Below are 19,435 nucleotides of genomic sequence, written 5' to 3' on the forward strand. Positions count from 1 at the left end.
AGAAACAAGCAGGATGGAGACATCAAACAAGAGTCTAGAACCTGAGGCAGTGCTGAGACCTGGGTTTCCATTTAGTTCCACAAACATTTATCCTGCCCCACCACGGGCCAGGCACTGCTGGGGGCGGGAACCCGGGCTTCCCCAGTGATCGCAGGAAGCCAAGCACCAGCCAAGGGGCTTCACTGCCACCGGGGAGACGGGAAACACGTGACTGAGGGAGCAACAATGCAAGTGCTCTGGGGAAGGCAGAGCGGGGAGGGCACTGGCAATGGGGCTTCTGGGGGGCCGGGAAAGATGGGGAGGCGCTGGGGGCAGGGCTTCTGGGGTGCCAGGAAAGATGGAGAGACATGGACGCCCCAGGTTGCCATGGTTCTGAAAGCCTCTGCAATCTTCACTGAAAGGGCCTAAAGACATTGCGGTTCTTTGGCTGAAACGAAAGAAATTGGCTGGAAACAGGGAAGTGCTGTGCGTAATGGGGTTCTGTGTAGGTTATGAATTCTGAACGCTTAGGTAAGCACGGTGGTTTCCAGGTGGCGTAAGCGACGCCTTCCTGAATATGAATGAGGCTGGCTTTGCGGGGGCGACTTTGTTTCTCTCCTTCCTAAACTCCAGCTCATTGTGAAACTCTTCCCTGTCAAATTTCCTAAGATTTGAATGATAGACGAATAAAACTGAGTTTTCTCCAGTAAAAAAAAAAAGTCAGGAATCAGACCGTGTAAGAAGGATGGTGGAATGGGGACTCCAGCTCCTCCGAGAAGACAGACAAGAAAGAAGGGGCAGAGGAGAAAACTCATGGAGGCCAAGCCCCTGTCCTGGCCCCAGGCTGCCGTGTGCTTCCCGTCTGGGTAACCCTCAGATGAAACTGCGATTCTTCGTCCTGTACTCCACCGAGACTAGTACCGAGGATAACGGCGGCATTCACTCATCACAGACAAAAGCTAAGTTTCACACAGGAGTTGGGCGGGGTCCCCATGGTCCCTCTCGCCTGTGGACAGCACCCAGGGCCTCAGGCATGGCACGTGCACAGTAAACACCAGCCTCAGCAAGTTAAGCCACCTGGAAACTCCACAGCTGTGAACTTTCTGCAGCCTTCACCAGCAGAAGGGGAGATGCCCACGTGGTATCCAAAATGCCCAGGGGGAAAGGGAGGTGCAGTGGGCATGGGGACCTGCAGACAGAAGCTCTTAGTGGTGCCATGGTGACCCAGCGCCATACCGCCTGGCTTGAGCTCCCTGGACCAATAAAAGGTGCAGTTCTCCATGCTTGCAGGCCAGGTGCAACTTTTTATTTTGATTCTTACTTGATGGCCAGATATGTGTGAGTGGAGGGACAAGAGTGAACTGAGACCCCCATAGCGCACGGGCTGGGCAGGGCGGTGGGGCGACCAGGCCCTTGGCAGACGGTCACCAGGTGAGCACCGAGGGGTGACGCTGCTGTAGCTTCCTGTGAAAGAGGAAGGCCAGCCGGGTGTGGTGGCTCACGCCTGTAATCCCAGCACTTTGGGAGGCCAAGGTGGGCGGATCACCTGAGGTTGCAAGTTTGAGACCAGCCTGACCAACATGGAGAAATCTTGTCTCTACTAAAAATACAAAATTAGCCAGGTATGTTGGCATGTGCCTATAATCCCAGCTACTTGGGAGGCTGAGGCAGGAGAATCGCTTGAACCTGGGAGGCGGAGGTTGCGGTGAGCAGAGATCACGCCATTAAACTCCAGCCAGGGCGACAAGGGCAAAACTCTGTCTCAAAAAAAAAAAAAAAACAAAAGGAAGGCCACAGAGAGCACATGGCCCCAGGAGAGCCACAGTGGAAGCAGGGACACCCGGGAGGGAGCTGCGACCACCAGGCCAAAGAGCTGCTGGCTCAGGTGGCTGCAAGGCGGGGAGGAGACTGGCCACAGATGCCCTGCCGAGAGAAGGATGTGTGGGGGTACAAAGAGGAGACTCTGACTCCTGGCCAGGAGTCAACCCGAGTAAATGCTGGTCCCCTTGGCTGCAGAGGGAGGATGCGTGCTTCCGCAGGGAGGGGAAGGAGATGCCCAGAGCCGATGGTACTGGCTTCAACACAGGTGGCACTGGGTTTGCCTGTTCTGCACTTTTGTGCCCCAATGTGCACAGTGGGGGCACGGTCAAAATATCTGGCCAATATGTGGAAGAGTCTCAAGCCCTCTGTCTGACTCACAGGAGTGTCCTCAGAGGAGTGTCCCTGCAGGCTGGGGTGTGGGCAGGGTGTGCCCTGCTCTCAGGCTCTCTGAGCTGAACTCGGCCTTGTTCTTCTATGGCCTGTGTATGGTTCTTATACTTTTTAGGTGGTTGAAAAAAAAATCAAAGGAACAATATTTTGTGATGTGAAGTTATGCAAAATTCAAACTTCAGTCCACAAGGTTACATAGCAACATGGCCAAGTTCATTCACTTACACGCGGTCTCTGGCTACTTTTCCACCACAATGGCAGTGCTGGGGAAGTGCCAGGGGCAGTCCCACCCGCAAAGCTCTTTCATAGGAAGAGCCTGCAGACTCCTGCTCTAACCTACACATGACGGCAGGGAGCTATCACCTTGACCTTGATGAGCGTGAACTAACATGCTGGAGGCGCTAAAGGGGTACTCACAGGAGCTGTGGCGGGGCCAGGGGAAAGGTGTAATCAAAACAGAATACTATGAATTTACATTTTCTAGTACTTAAAAAAATACTTAAAATACCTTTTTTCATTGCAGATTTATAAGTAGAATTTCTGCAGACAGGTTTTAAAAGACACTTGTAGGCTAGCCTGGAAACCTAACCACTATATATAACAATTCTATTTAAAAAGTGTATTCCAGTTCAAAACAAACATCTTACAAGTGACTTTAGAATATATTTCATTGGTGACTTGGCAATACCTCGATTTATACTCCAATATACAGTGTCAACTCTGCGCTTTCTGGGCACTTGGCATATTTTAGCAGACAACCAAACGCACAAAGCTGCAACGTTATTTCTCAATGAAAATTAACAAGTTGGTCTGTCTGGGCTAAGCTGGCGTGTCTGGGTTGTTGTGTAGTGAACCCTGGAGAGCACGGTGCAAGCTCTGGACTCATTCTATCCAGAGGTGCTCAAGGCAGCAGCTGGCCAAAGCCAGGAGCACACCCACAGGCCTGCCCGGTGGGAACTGCCTTGGCGAACGCCCTGCGTCTGTTTCAGGTCTTTCGGCTCCCATGCGCTGCTGTCATTGTGGCTGGACTGCCGTCCCTGGGAACCACAAGGGAAGCAGAAAGAGAGCTTGAAGCTGAACGCAAGTGAAAAGCCCATCATCAAAGCTCACGGCGCGGGGAGCGAGACGGCAGGGGGAGCGGGCGGGGGGAGTGGGCAGGGTGGGGGAGACGGCGGGGGGAGTGGGCAGGGTGGAGGAGACGGCGGGGGGAGTGTGCAGGGTGGGGGAGACGGCGGGGGGAGTGGGCTAGGGGAAGACGGCGGTGGCAGGGGTCCCACAGACCTGAACACACACATTAGGAAGGAAGAAAAACTCAAAGTTAATAAGCTATTTTTATTTTGCACTTGAGAACTGAAACAGGACAAGAGGGTGATCCTAGAGAAAACAGAAGAAAGGAAACAAAATAAAGTACTGGAGTAGAAAAATAAAGATAAAATAATGCAGTAAATTCACAAAGCCTAAGTTAGAACTTGAAGACACTAAGAAATGAACAAATATCTTAGAGGACTAATCAATAAAAAGGGGAAAAGGCAAATAAACAACAATAGGAATAAAAGGGGACACATCTAAAGAGACAGCAGATTGGGAATGACAGAGCAGCTAGAACAACAAAGAGACAGCAGACATTAGAGACTCGTGAGAATACTGCAGACAGCCTCAAGGGAAAGAATGAGAATACTTAGCTGAGTGGAATAAAATCCTAGAAAAATAAAAGTTTTTGAAGCTAGCTTAAGAAGAAATAGAGAGTGTAAATAATCCTATCAGCATTAAAGAAATGGAATACAGAATTCAAACCCACCCTCACAACATCACACTAGCCCAGACAGCTCAGGGGCAAATTCAGGGGAGGCTTCTCGGAAGGTGCTGCCGGATGGAGGCTCTGAATGAGAGGGGAGCAGTACCATATGCCCGAGAAGAGCTTCCCACCGAAGCCCAGGCTGGGGGCCGGGAGTGCCGGGGCCCAGCAGAGCTGGGTGCAGTGAGTGAGGGGTGTGTCGGACGTGGGGCTCCATGGTGGCAGGGGCTGAATTCTGAGTTTGCTAATTAAAAAAAGGAACAAAAAGGAAGAAGAAACGAGAACCAGCCTCACAGTGCCCTGACAGGAGAACGGATAGTGGAGCCACGGCAGATGGCAGAGGTGAAGGAACAAAATCTAGACGACCACCAAAGATACAGATTGAAGTCAGAGCCAAAGAAACGGGTTTTGCAGGCACCCGTTGTGCGACGGCGCCAACAGGAGGTCAAAGCCTCTAAGCAGGGTACCACGCATGTGCCAGGGCTCACGGCCAGAGAGGGAAAGGGTAACATCACCAGAGGGAATGGGATCGGGGTGGGCCCTGGGGCTCGACCTCTGTAATTCCTTAAGCTGGGAATACAACACACACACACACACACACAGCGCGCACACGCAAGTCTGTAAATTTTTACATGGCTAAAATGTTCCTTAATATGAAAAAAATTCAAGTGAAGCCGGTAAGCCATTCTGGATAATCAGAACAAGAGGAGAGGAGGCTCGTTTGGTTAAGGCCTAAATCTGTTACCAGCAGTGTGAAGATGAACACAGCTACACAATAAGAAAACACAGTGAATTCCTGCTTCTCCTGCTTTACATCAGCAATCCTGGTGGTAGAACCCAGGCACACACCATTCATGGCAGAACAAGAGAAGAATCTGACCCTTCTATCAGATTTCCATTTCCAGGCAGTGCTGTGTCAAGCTGCTGGGATGGAGGGAAAGTTCTGTAGAGATTCTGCAGGTGGGCAGGGCGGGGACGACAGCCCCCAGCCCCAACCGCAGGGCCCTCCGCCTCTCACTGTGGACACTCCGTGTGGGGGCCGATCTGGGCACTAGAGGATGTGAGCAGCTTCTTGGCCTCACCCACTGGGGCAAGGAGCACCCCTACTGTGCCCTAGTTGCACCTGCGGGCAAAACCAGCCCTGGTTGAGAAGCACTGCTCTGCATCACCAGGGTGTCTAGCACCCATGAAGAACGTTCATCCATCTACGGAAGAAAGATGGAAGGTTCTGGCAGCCTTCCCACCCGGCCAAGCTGGCCAGCTCCCATGGCTCCGGAGCGGCCTGTAAAATACCATCCCATCACAACAGTGATTTCAACTTTCCCGCTTCCCCCAGCAAAACATTCTCACTTCCTCGCAGTCCAGCTGACTTTTATTCTTTCTTTTGAACAGATAGCTTCGACACCCACTGACCTGATGCAGACACAGGTTTGTGCTGCTCTGTGTGGGGAGGAGACCCTCGGGGCCCCTCGGAAGCAGAATGGGCACGCAGACTCACCGATGAGGGAGTTGAGGGAGGAGTAGGAGCTGGCACGGCGCATCTTGTCGATGGTCTCGAAGGACAGGATGTGCTCCTCATTCTCGGGGCTGCCCAGGGTACTGCTGGCACTGCTGCTGGTGCTGAGGTTTCCAGGGGAGAAGGCCACCGCGCCGCCAGCTGCCCGAGACACAGTGGGGTCAGTGGGGTGCTCCCGGGACCCTCCTTTTGGTCTTACAGTTAATGGCATGACTATGTATTTTCTTCTAAATAAAGCTCAGCACACCCAGGCACAAACACACCCTGGTGCACACACACCCTGGTGCACACACACCCTGGCGCACACAGCACACCCAGGCACAAACACACCCTGGCGCACACACACCCTGGTGCACATACACCCTGGCGCACACACCCTGGTGCACACACCCTGGCGCACACACCCTGGTACACACACACCCTGGTGCACACAGCACACCCAGGCACAAACACACCCTGGCGCACACACACCCTGGTGCACACACACCCTGGCACACATACGTTGGTACACACATACCCTGGCACGCACACACCCTGGTACACACACCCTGGCTCACACACACCCTGGCACACACGCACCCTGGTACACACACCCTGGTGCACACATAGGCACAGGCACTCACTGATCTCCCTGGGAGCCAAGCTCCCCACCCACAGACTGGGGCAGGGCACGGCTCTCCAAGGAGCCACTGCTTCGCCTGTGACTACACTTGAGCTCTGCACTGGTATCGCGCCCGCTGGCTGTTCTGGGGACTGGCCTATGCCTCCTTGCCATGCTCACGTCTGAAAGGGTGACTCCAGACGAGGACAGCTGGCTCATCACCATGTTGCCAGATGGGACCTCAGGGCATGCACTTAGAGAAGGGGCAGGGGCAGAGTGATTCTTGCTCAGATAAAAAGTTTTGGAAAATACAACCCCAATCTCTCCCAATCCAAGAACCCAGTTTCCAGGATCTTACATTCCTCTGTCAAGCTCAGGTTCTGCAAAGATTTGTTGAGGCTCCTGGCTGTGGCGACAGCACGGATGTTTCCGTAGGAGCTCACGGAACGAAGTCTGGGGGTGCATGGGCTGTCTCGCACTGGGGTCAGACTCCCTCCCTCTGGGAAAGAAGGAGAAAGACAAGCTACAGTGGGCTTCCAGGCGCAGGCCGGCGTGTCTTCTGACACTCAGCAGCTGGGACACTCGGTGACGGCAGCTGCTACCTGTGCTGGAACGAATGTGAACGCAGGAGCTGCGCAGCTCAGGGAGACTCAGACGTGAGCGGAGGCTCTGCGGGATGGCACTGGACAAACGACAACCGCTTGTCGCTCTGTGGATATTAAATTACAAAAGACAACAGGGGAGAAGCTGGTGGCTGCGGCCTGTCCAAGTGCACACGAGGTGCGTGGTGACGTGGGCCGTGAGCCGTTCCCCGGGAAGCCGCATCAGAGCAATGGCCGGCCGCACTCATCCGGCTCCCCCTTCTCCCTTTCTGGGCTTCCTACAAGCAGTGAGGCTTCCCTGTTGACGACAATCCCCTGCACGGCAGAGACGGCTGTGTGGTAGGGGAGGGGCTGCCAGCAGCGATGAGAGAGGAACTGTACTCTCCAGTCAAAACGACACGTGTGAGAAAGGACTCCTGACATGACTCACCGAGCCATGGAGCCAACGGCAGTGTGATGAAATGACTCACGGCAGGAAGACGGCCCCTGCGCTTTTCTGCAAGCTCCTATTGCAGAAGTTTTGTCATACTTCAAGGTTTCTGTGAGTTTAATTCCCAAAAAGGGTAAAAAGAAAGGAAAAATGTAAGAGGGTCAGTGTGGCCCGTCTTTCCTGTCCTTTCGAATCTGACAGGTGCCTAAAAAGATGAGAAAAACAGGGACCCCTTGCGGCAGGTATCTGGGAAACCTGAGCTTAGACTCTGTGAGAGTCAGCAAGCGGCCAGCAGTTCTGAGACCGGGCCGTGGCCTGCACTAGAACCGCCAGGCCAGGTGCTCAGCGGGTTCACAGGAGAAGACACCGTACCTGTGGTCGCTGGAGAAGGCAAGGGGTAGTTCTTTTCCTCTTCTATGAACTGCAGGGCCACGGTGCAGAAATTGCTTTCATACTGAACCACGAGATGACTCAGAGCCACCACCAGCTCCTGCCGAGAGGGAGAAGGGACAGTAATACTCACTGGGGCCAGAAAATGATTGAGGAGCAGCAGTGAGACTTGAGTCACCAACAGAAAAGAAAGGTTAAGACAAAGGCGTGCTATCGGCATCAGAAAAAGGGACCATCGCTTTTCGAACCCAGAAGCCTTGGCATAGCAGTGCTGTGGAGACGGCAGGCCAGCGGCTCACGGGGGAAGCCCAGAATGCCTGCCAGGATCCTCACCACTGCTAGATGCGCACGACGCATGGCGGTCTCATAAGGACATGGTGAGTCACAGGACTCCAGACGGGGAAAGGTAGGAGGCCTCACAGCCTCTTGCTTACGGTCACCACTGGGACCCCGGCTGAAAATGCCGCTTTAGATCACACCCGATGGCTGGCGGCCTTTCTAGATGTGAGCACCCCAGGGCCGAGCGCAGCGGACAAGCTGAAGCTGCTCCTTTCAACACATGTGAAACTTTCACTGGAAGACGTTTCTAGTCCCTAAGAGGGAATGGGAAAAGTTGTAGAACTAAAACATCATCTTTAGGCCCAAACGCCTTGGTCCAAGGAAACAGACACAATTTGCCTCTCTTTTAGGACAGTTCAGTGCTGTGACAGGAACAGCGGAGATCCTAGAAGTCACTGGGAAACAGAAGGGGGATGTAGGTTTAAAAAACAGAAGGAATGCTTTTTTCCCTACACCAACTTTCTCTGCCTTTTTTTTTCTAAAAAGAAAAAAGATGGATTCTTAGCAGAAAGCCAAGTGCTGCGAGAGGACCCCTTGCTTGTTGCGTGATGCTCCCGTCTCCGCAGCGACAGGATGAGCAGGCTCTGGATGGGCCCACCAGGGACCAGGGTCTTCTTGTGGGCCCACTCTCCGTCTACACGCTCTGTCCATGCACGCTCCCACCCCAGCTTTACACGCCCTGGGCTTCCTCCTGTCGTGCTTTGTGGTTTCCCTGATGCTGGCCCCTCACTCTCCTAGCTCCAGGCTGGCTGTCCAGCTGCTGGCTCTTCACCTGCACCCCAAACTCTCCCTGCCCTGTGAACTGTGGGCATCGTCTACTTTCCATTCAGCCTGCAGCGCCCTCCTGATTTGCGCCGATGGAACTGCAAGTCTCGCACTGCTCAGAATGGAGCCCTGGCATCACCCTCCACTCGCCCCTCCCGCCCTGCTGGGCACCAAGGGCCGTGGCCCAGTGTGCGTGTTCACTGCCATGACCCACACCCCGGTTCTAGTGCTCATCTCCAACTGCCTAAGCCACTGTCCCAGGCTCCTGGACAAACCACAGAACCCGCTGCCTTCCCTGGGCAAGAGGAGTGAGGCGCTGCCCAGACGGGGCCTCCAACAAAGCGAACACCCACTGGGCCCCTTCCAGAGAAGATCAAGGCTGCACCTGTCTTCAGAAAGTACCGATTTTTTCCCTTTCCTTCTGACATCAGGTGAGAAAAGCCAGAGCTGGGCCCTGGCATGGATTAACGTGCACCGAGGTGGTGGGCCTTTCAATTCAGCGGAGGTCAACAGGGGCCACGTCCATTATTCAAGGGGAATGTCCAGAGAGCACTCACTCCCGAACACACATCCTGCTGCATACGGGGGCCTCGCTCGGAGCCGCACATCCTGCTGCAGATGGTGGGCCTTGCTCTAAAGGCTGCTGCCTGGCACACAGCAAAGAGTTCTCCTTTGCGTCAGACCCTTCCTGCCCTTCCTGAATGGAGCTGGGCTCTGACAGCAAGACACACACGCACCGGCCTTCTTTGGGATATTCGTGCAGAACCCATCAGAGGGTCTGGCAGAGGTGCTCAGCCAGGGGTGTGGGAGCTCCCCTCTCTCAGCTTTTGCAAGATGATCTTGGCTGGTGTTGTCACGTGACCCCTTCCCTCTGGGGGCTCCCCAGCAGCACACAGACGGGGAGGTCACATTAGTGGCCATGGGCTCCACACTGACCAGCTTTCCAAGGTGTTCTGACCGGTCGCTTGTCAAAGCCATTGTCTGTCCTCCTGATCCCTGGCTGGGGCTGAGCAGCCTCCCTCGCAAGGCAGGCAGCTTCGCCTGGACTCACACTTTGACCTGTCAGCTCAGCCCTTCCTGTCGGCTCCCCACCTTCGGAGTCCACGCGTGCTCCTAGAACCTGCTCCTTCACGGCTGGCCCCTTCAGCGAGGAGCAAGTCTACTCTTTTGTTGCTCAGATCCAAACTCCGGGGCTCCTCGTCTTCCTCTTTTCTCTACCCTCTCCGCCTGCGAGCAAGTGCTATGAGCTCTGCGTTCAAAGTGCACGTCTCTTCCTCCCTGCACCATCCCTGCAGCTGGGCGAGCAGCCCTTCTGATCTGGGCAGCCAAAGGCGAGGTCCTGCCTCCAAACCCCTCCAGGCCTCTGATCACGAACAACAAGGCTTATGCGTGGCTGGGCCACCTGCCCCACTGCCCTCCTGGCCTCTTGTACCCACGCCCTCTGATGGGTACGCCCCCTGCTCTGGGCCCCTCCCTGTGGCAAGGCCTCCCTATGCCCCCAGCCCCATCCATACTAGCTCTGCTCAGCTGCCACCCCGGCCTACCACCCTCATACCCAGCCCCTCCCCCAGCTCCAGGGACACTTTCTTGAGAGAAGAGCCAGGGTTAGTGCCCTGCGGGGTCACTGAGGCCCAAGCCGGACCAGTACGCAGCATGTGCCTGACAAGTGTGTTCTGGATGAGTGCAGCCCTCCCTGCAGGGGCGAAGTCTGTAACACATGGGTTACTTTCTAACCGTGAACTGGTGCCAGGACTCAAGGGCACATGCATGTGCTTGGGCACATGCCCTGCCCCGCTGGGGACCCACGCACCACCCGGTGTTGACACGGCTGGACTGACCATGGGCTGCCGGCCCACCTAGCCTCTGGCCCTTGCCCACCTGCCCTGAGGGCCGCCCACTCCACATTTCCAACAACACGGCACCGGGCAGCTAATATTTGTCTTGTGACCTGTGCTCAGGCATCATAAAACTCAGCTCCTGTGCCTACGGCAGGCCCGAGCAGCATCCTGGGAAGCATCTTGGGAGACCAAGGCCTGGGATTACAGAGGAGATCCCGTGAGCCAGGAATTTCAGGCCAGCCTGGGCAACACAGCGAGACCCCATCTCTACAAAAAAGAAAAACATTAGCCCAGCATGGTGGCACACGCCTGTGGTCCCAGCTACTCAGGAGGCTGAGGTGGGAGGATCGCTTGAGCCCGGGAGGCAGAGGTTGCAGTGAGCTGAGATTGTGCCACTGTATTCCAATCCGGGTGACAGAGACTCTGTTTCAAAATAAAATAAAACAAATAAAATGAAATAGTATCCAAACAGTCCCTATTTCCTCCTGAGGCCATGACAGGGAGTAAGCCCTGATCCAAGTCCTGCTGGGCCCCTTCCTTGTGTGCGGCTCCTGCCCAGCCCGGCCCCGCAGAGGCTGGGGTGACACTGGGGAATCTAGCCCCACACTCCTGGCCTGGCCCTTCTTGACAAGCGAGGAGTGGCTGCTGCCTGCAGGGTTTGTGCTTCACAGACAAGCTGAAGTTCAAAATAATTTGGGGGGCTAAGCTGAATTTGCTGACTTTTAAATTTTGTCAAGTAAGCTCATCAAACAAGACAACAAACAAAACCTACTTGGCTGTCACCGTCACCCCACACAGGAGAGGACGCTTTCATTACTATCAAAAAGGAGGATGGTTGCCATGATCACCCCATACAGGAGAGGACACTTTTATTATTATCAAAAAGGAGGATGGCTGTCATGGTCATCCCACACAGGAGAGGACACTTCTATTATTATCAAAAAGGAGGATGGATGTAACCTTTTTGGTATCCAGTACACATTGCTTCTTTGGAAAAGCAGCAGTAACACCCTCCTCTCTCCCGCCCCGGAGCGCGGCAGGAGCTGCTCAGCCAGGTCTGCTCCCCAACCCCAGCCCCACAGCGGGCTCAGGACAGGCCCTGAGAAGAGGCTGTGAGAAGGGGGCCGGCTCCATACCTGCCAGGCTCCTTGCTGCTTGTGCCTGTGCCCAAGTCCCCTGCAGAGCACCGTGCCCACTCATGGTGGTTGGCAAACAGGAGAGAAAACCAGCTGTGATGCGGCAGGACTCCATGACGAAGACGGAGGCGCACCCCCCGAGCTGGCACAAAGGAGCTGGTGCACCCCCTGAGTTGGCCACCCCCCGAGTCGGCACACCCCAGAGTCGGTGCACCCCCCGAGTCAGTGCACCCCCCAAGTTGGCACACCCCACAGTCCGTGCATCCTGAGTCGGCACACCTGAGTCAGTGCACCCCTGGAGTCGGTGCACCTCCCGAGTTGGCACACCCCAGAGTCAGTGCACCCCCCGAGTTGGCACTCTCCACAGTCTGTGTACCACCTGAGTCGGCACACCCCAGAGTCGGTGCACCCCTGGAGTCGGTGCACCCCGAGTTGGCACACCCCGAGTCGGCGCACTCGAGTTGGTGCACCCCCTGAGTCGGCACACCCCAGAGTTGGTGCACCCCGAGTCGGCACACCCCCCAAGTCGGCACACCCCGAGTTGGCACACCCCCCGAGTTGGCACACCCGAGTTGGCACACCCCTCGAGTTGGCACACCCCAGAGGCAGTGCACCCCCTCAGAGTCAGTGCACCCCCGGAGTCTGCGCGCCAGTGCAGCCTGCTTGGGGAGGCCTCCTGGTCACACGTGAGTGATGATGTCTTTCTCTGACTCCTCACTAACCTTCCTCCCTCCAGACATCACCCTGCCAGCTGAGGTTATCAGCTCTGTTTGCTGCTTCTCCTGCTAGAATGCAAACCCCCTGAAGCCGGGAGGCATCTCAAGTGCCTGACATGGTACCCAGCACGGGGCAGACACCAGAAAAATACTTGCTGCAAGAGTGAACCCTGTTAGATTTGTAAGAATAGAGCACTTATTGAAGGCACATTCTTGACAGCTGGAGCCTGGCACTCACAGCTCCTGCCTTCAGCCTCACCCCACTGCCCCTCCTGCCTGCTCAATGGTCCGGCCACATGGAAGGAAGGTGGCCCTTAGCCCCTTCATCTTCCCCACGCCTGAGCCTCTGGCCACTGAGAAGAGGGGTGGCCCTGAGCCTCTCCATCTTCCCCATGCTTAGGCCTCTGCACACGCTCCTCCCACTTATCCAGCCCCTCCTGGGTGACGTATGACTCACCCTCCATAACCAGGTAAGAGCTCCCCCTCCACAAAAGCCTCTGCCTACCCCCTTCCCGCTCAGATGCAAGCACAGGCACAGCTCTCAGGAGCTCCAGAGCACTGCCAGGCAGCACTTCTCAACAAGGCTCTGGTGTAATGACTGTACCTGTATCTGTCTCTTTGATTAGACTGCATGCTCCTGGAGGGCAGGGGCTGTCATCCCCCTCCACACACCCTGCCCAGTGTCCCCGAGACAGCTGTTTCCCGGTCGGCAGCACCTCCTCTGAACCCCATGGTGTCCTCGCAGGCCACATCTCCAGGATGCAGGTTCAGCAGGTGGCCGTGCAGGCCAGTGAATGCCGAACCACTCCCAGTGGAGGGTGAGCTTCATCTTAGTGCCCCAGCAGCCAGGACCACACCACGGGACACAACCCGGGACAGACACCCAGCCACAAGATGGCTCTTGGGGAACGCCTCACAGCTAACGTCCTCTCTATTTTCACATTGTTTTTGTAAAGAAGAAACAAAGCTTTCCTTACTTTAAAAAGAATTTTAACAGACAAACCGCTGATTCGCTGCTTTGATCAGTGATGTCCACTAAAGGTGATTTGATGTGGGAAAAAGAATTCCGCAGGGGCCGAGAGAAGCCAGGTTCAGAAACCCGGCCATGAGGAGAACGTGAAGATACCAAAGTCAGAACCAACAGAAAAGGCTCGCCAGAATCTCACTTCATCTTTTCAAGATTTCAGTAGAAAATGTAGCATCCTGATGACTTGGGCTAATTCTAGAAGGGAACACACGATAGAATGTGCCTCTCCACACTTCGTCTGTCTGAGGGAAACCTGGCCAGATCACGTCCCTCCCAAGTAAAGCGGTGGCATCTGCTCTCCCAACAAACAACCCCCAGATCCTGGTCCACGGCCCGTCTCCTGATAGAGCCCATCTCCAAGAGAGAGTCACACACAGCCAGCACAGGGACGCGCGAGGGGAGACACAGACTCTCGCCCAGAAAGCAGCTCTGTGCTCTGGCTGTCGGATGAGTTCTCTGCAAGAGCAGCCTTCGATCTCAGCAGCAAAGGAGATCGGGAGACCAGTGTCTTGCTAAACGCCCCTTTTGCGCTGGGGTGGGTGGGAGAATTTGAGGGTATGTGGAACCAACTTTTTCTAGGGGTGTGAAACCTTGGACAATCATCAGTGACGTTCCTACATTTAAACAGGTGAGTAAGTTTTCAAGTTTTATAAAACTGTTTTGGCCGGGCACGGCCACTCACGCCTGTAATCCCAGCACTTGGGAGGTCGAGGCAGGCAGATCAGGAGACCAGGAGATCGAGACCATCCTGGCTAACACGGTGAAACCTCGTCTCTACTAAAAATACAAAAAATTAGCCAGGCGTGGTGGCGGCGCCTGTAGTCCCAGCTACTCGGGAGGCTGAGGCAGGAGAATGGTGTGAACCTGGGAGGTGGAGCTTGCAGTGAGCGGAGATGGCGCCACTGCACTCCAGCCTGGGTGACAGAGCAAGACTCTGTCTCAAAAACACAAAACAAAACAAAACAAAAAAACTGTTTTGTTCAGTTGCTGACATACAGCGGGTGTAAGGGGGACCCAGTACACAAACCTTCCCGCCATCTGTGGGCGGCTGCGTCTCTTTGGAATCGCAGTGGTGCCTGTGTGTGTTGCTCCCAGGCAGGAAGGAGACTACTACACAAGCCTGCCGGGAGGCGCAACTGACTAAATGCCTTTAAATGAAGCAAACACATGGGTGTCTGGTAAAGAAATGCATTTTGGAGAGAATGAAACATGTAAAGATCTGCTCTCGAAATGATACACAGTGGAAACTGAGTGCTCCCTGCTGCGGTCAGGCCCACGTGGGCTTGGCCCCAGGTGTCGCGGGGTCTGGCCTGGGCGCCCTGCTGCTGCTAGGCTGGGGGTTCACGCACCTTCCGGACCATGGGGCTCCCGTCGCTGACCAGCTGGGCCAGCATCATGGCCACATTGTGGTCGATGGTGGTGGAGTGGTCCGTCCTCTCTGCAGAGTTGCCCACGAACGTGCCAAGGGCGAAGACCGCCGCACAGCGGACCTGCAAGGCAGCAGGGGGTCACACACATGTCCCACACTGGGCCATGCTGCAGCCTTTCTGCCAGGGCTGTGTGCGGGTGAATCCAACCCCACAGGTGCTTGCTGAACAGCTCTCCAGGCCCAAAGCTCTCCTCGCACTGCCAGAGTGGCAACAGGCAAGGAGGTGGGGAGCAGCAGGGGCAGCCGCCCAGCTCCGGGGGCGGACGATCAGGCTGCAGAGGCGGGAGCTGCATTGCCCCGGGAACTGAAAGACCAAACCAGGCGCCAGGGAATGTGCTGATGAACGAGGCAGGAGTTAGAGGAGGGGGCTGGGAGGGGCCACAGAGCGTGGGAGGGTGGAAAGAGGGGAAGGTGCAGGCACTCCTGGAGGCAGAGGGGCGTGGGGGTCCCGGAGTGCACCAAGCACACAGGGCTCAGCCAGGGGAGCGACATCATGTGGCCCTGGGGTTCGGGGACCCTGGCTTAGCCCTGTCTCTGACGCCATGTGGTCCCGGGGTTCGGGGACCCCGGCTGAGCCCTGCCTCCGACACCATGTGGCCCCGGGGCTCGGGGACCCCGGCTGAGCCCTGCCTCTGACACCATGTGGCCCCGGGGTTCGGGGACCCCAGCTTGGCCCTGCCTCCGACACCATGTGGCCCCGGGGTTCGGGGACCCCGGCTTGGCCCTGCCTCCGACACCATGTGGTCCTGGGGTTCGGGGACCCCGGCTTGGCCCTGCCTCCGACACCATGTGGTCCTGGGGTTCCGGGACCCTGGTTTAGCCCTGCCTCCGACACTATGTGGTCCTGGGGAGAAGTCACCGTCCCTGACCTGCTTCCTCAGCTCTAAAAATGAACAACACCCTGTACCCTGCATAGGCCGGTGGGAAGAGTGAAGGCAAGGGTGCACACAACTCCCAGAATTCCAGCCTGCGGCCATTGTGGGCAGAGCCCCGCACCTTCCCCAGTTGCACGGGCACAAGCCACTGGCCTGTCTCCTTCCCCGTAAAATGGAGATCTAGTAGTCTTTGCCTTGTAGGCCGTGGTGAGGACGCAGAGTGGCACCCAGAGAGCGAGCACGTGACCCCTGCCTCTGAGGTGCCCTCTGGGACCCCGCTTGCAGCTGTGCCACTGTCCCCGGGAGTGCACTCTGGGCCCGGGTGCAAAGTCCCCAGTGGCATGGCTCTCTTCTCACCAAGGTTCCACTGTCCTACTCTTATTAGTGTGCAGCCCTGAAGTTCCTGGACATGGGCCGGCCACACCTGCACGCGAGCAGACCTCTGCCTTCCCCCCGGGAGCTCCCGCAGTCAGCAGCCAGGAGGACTGGGCTCTGAGCCCCCGCCTGACTCACCTCGGGAATGGGGTCGGAGAGGAGGCTGTAGAGCTTCTCATGAGCGCTGTCCCTCACGCCGCACCACCTCGCCGAGTCGAAGTTCTGCCAGATCCTGCCGAGGCAGATGGCTACCCACTGGCGCAGCAAGGGGTGCGGGTCGTTGAGCTGCTCCAGGCAGATGGCAATGAGGTTTCCCTGAAGGCAGGCTTCCTGCAGAGGTAGTACCACAGACAGATGGGACTCTGCCTGCCAATGGCGGGCACGTGGTGGGTGCCTGTGCGGGACGGTGGCGGCCACCCGTTCTCAGGAAGCCTTGATAGGCTCAATTTTCCCCATTGTAAATTCCTGATTCAGATTCACCCTGCAAATGGCTGGCTAGATGAAGGGCCCGAGCCTCTGCTGGACATCCCCTCGCCCCCACGTGGCACCACGTTTCCCAGTGGGCCCAGTTCCTCTGCAATGTCAAGGGTGGGCTCTGGGGGCTGGGGTGCTCACCTGCCCCGTGTTATAGCTGTTGACGATCACGGCGAGAATGAAAGCAGTCATGGTCCTGTGTTCAGCCTGGAAAACAAAAGCCAGTCTTGGTTGTCTCCCCTCAACGGAAACTCTCATTCCCAAAGCACAACAGCATGATCCTTTCTGAATCTTCACGATATGCGTGGTGCATAATTAAAGTAATGAGAGCCAGCTTTACTGCTGGATTTTGAGTGGACGCTACAAAAATGAAAAGCCATTTTCAAAAGCCTGAGAGTTCTGGGCTCCCCTCCCAGAGTGAAGAGACTACTCCTTGGAAGGCCTAACACTGCAGGATGGGCACAGACCTAGTGGCTGCCTCGTCTGTCACAGGCCAGCCCTGGCTGTCGGTATGAAGCACCCAGACCTCACCTCCCCAGCCTGCCCAGCACTCTGTGAGCACACGGTCCTGCAATCAGGGGCTCTGGCAGCAAAAGGCATGGAGGCAGCCCTCTAACTGTGCTTCACTGTTTTCTCCTTTCTGCTCTTCTACTGTGACTCATTTGCATTCTCTCCTTTTCTCTGAGCCTCTGCTGACCTGGAAACCAGAGTCTATTTGTACGTTTTAGTGGTGCCTTAGTTTTTTACGTGCACACCGCACGGTCTAGTGCGTCCTACGCTAGACCAATAATCCAATAATCTTGGATTATTGCAGGGCTCCCAAGGTACCCAATTCTTCCTCTTATTTGACCCTCCAATTCGCCATGAGTATTCTTCATTTTTACAAAGCTTTAGATGCGCCAACACGTTTGCCAACTTCTTGGCTTTTTGCTGTGTCCTGCATCTTGCTTTTCCCTCCTGGTTCTGTTTCCTGCTGGCTGACATGCGGTCTTTCTAGCCATCGTCTGTGGGGTTCGGAAGGAGTAAACTGTTGGTGTCTCAACGCTGCTTACTGCACCCCCATTCCTGAGTGGTGACTGAGCCAGGTGCGGGTGACCCGACCACGGCTGCTTTCCTCTCACGCCGGGGGCTCCCCTGTCCCCTGCCGAGAGCCGCTGCTGACCAGAGGTCCACTGTCGGGGCCAGTGCTGTTTCCTCCTTTGCTGACGATTGTTCTGGGAACTTTTAAGGTTTGTCCTTATGCCTTTGATATCTGCTGTTTTCATTATGATGTGCCTGTGTATGACTTTGTTTCTCTTGAACCTTCTCAGGATTCATCCTGCTTTTAAAATTGGAACTCTCCTTTCTTCAAATCTGGAAAATTCGTAGCCACTATCTAATCAAAAGCCGCTTCTCCACGTATTCTCCTCTCTGGTTCTGAACCATGCTGGCTACATGGTGAGCGTTCCCGGCCCGGCTCTTAGCCCGGCTTTCGTATCTTCTCACTCAGCTTCACGGACAGCGCTCCAGGTGGCTCCTTCAAGAACCCTCTTCTTGGCCGTCTGTTCTGTGATTTAATTCATCTCCCGAGTTTTCAACAACAGTGCATGTCTTTTCTTTTTTACAGCTTCAATTTGTTTTTTCAGATCTACTTATGAGTTTAGAAAAATCAATCACTTCTGAGGATGAGTAGGAAGCTCTGAATATTTTCTCGTAACAGGCACGAAGCGCTGAAGAGACAAAGCAATGGTTGCCGGTTTGACAGAATCACACCAAATTCTTTCCAGTTAGTCATTTAAGAATATTTATATTATTCATTTACTTAGTGGAGACAGGGTCTCACTCTTGCTCAGGCTGGAGTGCAGTTGTACAATCATAGCTCATTGCAGCCTTGACTTCCCCGGGCTCAGGCGATCCTCCCACTTCAGCCTCCTGAGTAGCCGAGACCACAGGCGTGTGCCACAACACCCGGCTAATTTTTTGTAGTTTTGGTAGAGATGGGGTTTCACCATGTTGCTCAGGCTGGTCTCGAACTCCTGAGCTCAAGCAGTCCACCAGCCTTGGCCTCCCAAAGTGCTGGGATTACAGGCATGAGCCACCGCACCCAGCCTCCTTTTCATTCTTTCAAACATGGCTGTCTCCTCAAAACTTCCACAGGCTGGTGGCTGAGGTGGGGCCATTCTTGTGAGCTTAGCTCACTCTCGTACCCAAGTCACCAGTGGGCATTCTTCCTCACTTCTTCATGTGGGATTTGCTTTCTTCCTTATTCTGAAGAACGGGAAGTGATGGTTTCCAAAACTGACATAAAGTATAAACTTTCACTGCCTGTGATGATGTTTCAATACAACACAAAGTGCATGTACTATTTACCTTTTGGAAAACAGTCCTGTTTGTTTTCTGTGTTTTAAAAAATCATTTAGCTTAGAAAACCAACTAGGGGGTGAAATTACATAAAAAAGCTCCTTTATACAGCCAAAGCCACCTACCACTGTGTAAACTAGCTAATATACTTAAATATTCTGGCAATATTAAGTTATGGTAAAGAATTATTTAGGATATATCTATTTTGTTCTCATTACTAAGCTGGGAGCTAGAAATACAACATTTTGAAACATTTACAGAATAACTATCTACCCTATTCATGGATTACTAATTTTTAAACAATGTAATACAATAAAATATACTGAAAATGTAAACTTTCGAACAACCTTCTTTCCTTCCTTTCCTCTCTCCCTTCCTTTCTGAAACGAGGTGCTTCCATATCTTGTTGTGTTCCAAGACCTTCCTAGGCGCTGGAACCATCACATTAGAGATGTGCGAGCGCTTGCTCGTCTAACGCAGTGGACAGCAGGGAGAGTGGATTTGACTATTTTGCAAAGAAGTGCCAGTGAAAACACACTAAAATAAACCAAAACAATCCATGTGTCGGGGTTAACTGCGCTCTTATTTAGAGACAGA

General features: G+C 54.7%; 1 protein-coding gene across 1 annotated transcript in view; it reads right to left on the minus strand.

The window, feature by feature from the left end:
• Nucleotides 1–19,435, minus strand: part of RPTOR (regulatory associated protein of MTOR complex 1) — a 418,321-nt gene that overhangs the window by 63,355 nt on the left and 335,531 nt on the right. The window contains exons 15-20 of the mRNA XM_030923092.1: nucleotides 16,640–16,705; nucleotides 16,163–16,354; nucleotides 14,695–14,835; nucleotides 7,507–7,624; nucleotides 6,461–6,601; nucleotides 5,484–5,642 (exon numbers count right to left, since the gene is read on the minus strand). Coding sequence (XP_030778952.1) covers nucleotides 5,484–5,642; nucleotides 6,461–6,601; nucleotides 7,507–7,624; nucleotides 14,695–14,835; nucleotides 16,163–16,354; nucleotides 16,640–16,705 — 817 coding nt within the window. The remainder of the gene's footprint in view (nucleotides 1–5,483; nucleotides 5,643–6,460; nucleotides 6,602–7,506; nucleotides 7,625–14,694; nucleotides 14,836–16,162; nucleotides 16,355–16,639; nucleotides 16,706–19,435) is intronic.

Source organism: Rhinopithecus roxellana, chromosome 19, assembly GCF_007565055.1.
Source record: "Rhinopithecus roxellana isolate Shanxi Qingling chromosome 19, ASM756505v1, whole genome shotgun sequence".
Taxonomy (NCBI): domain Eukaryota; kingdom Metazoa; phylum Chordata; class Mammalia; order Primates; family Cercopithecidae; genus Rhinopithecus; species Rhinopithecus roxellana.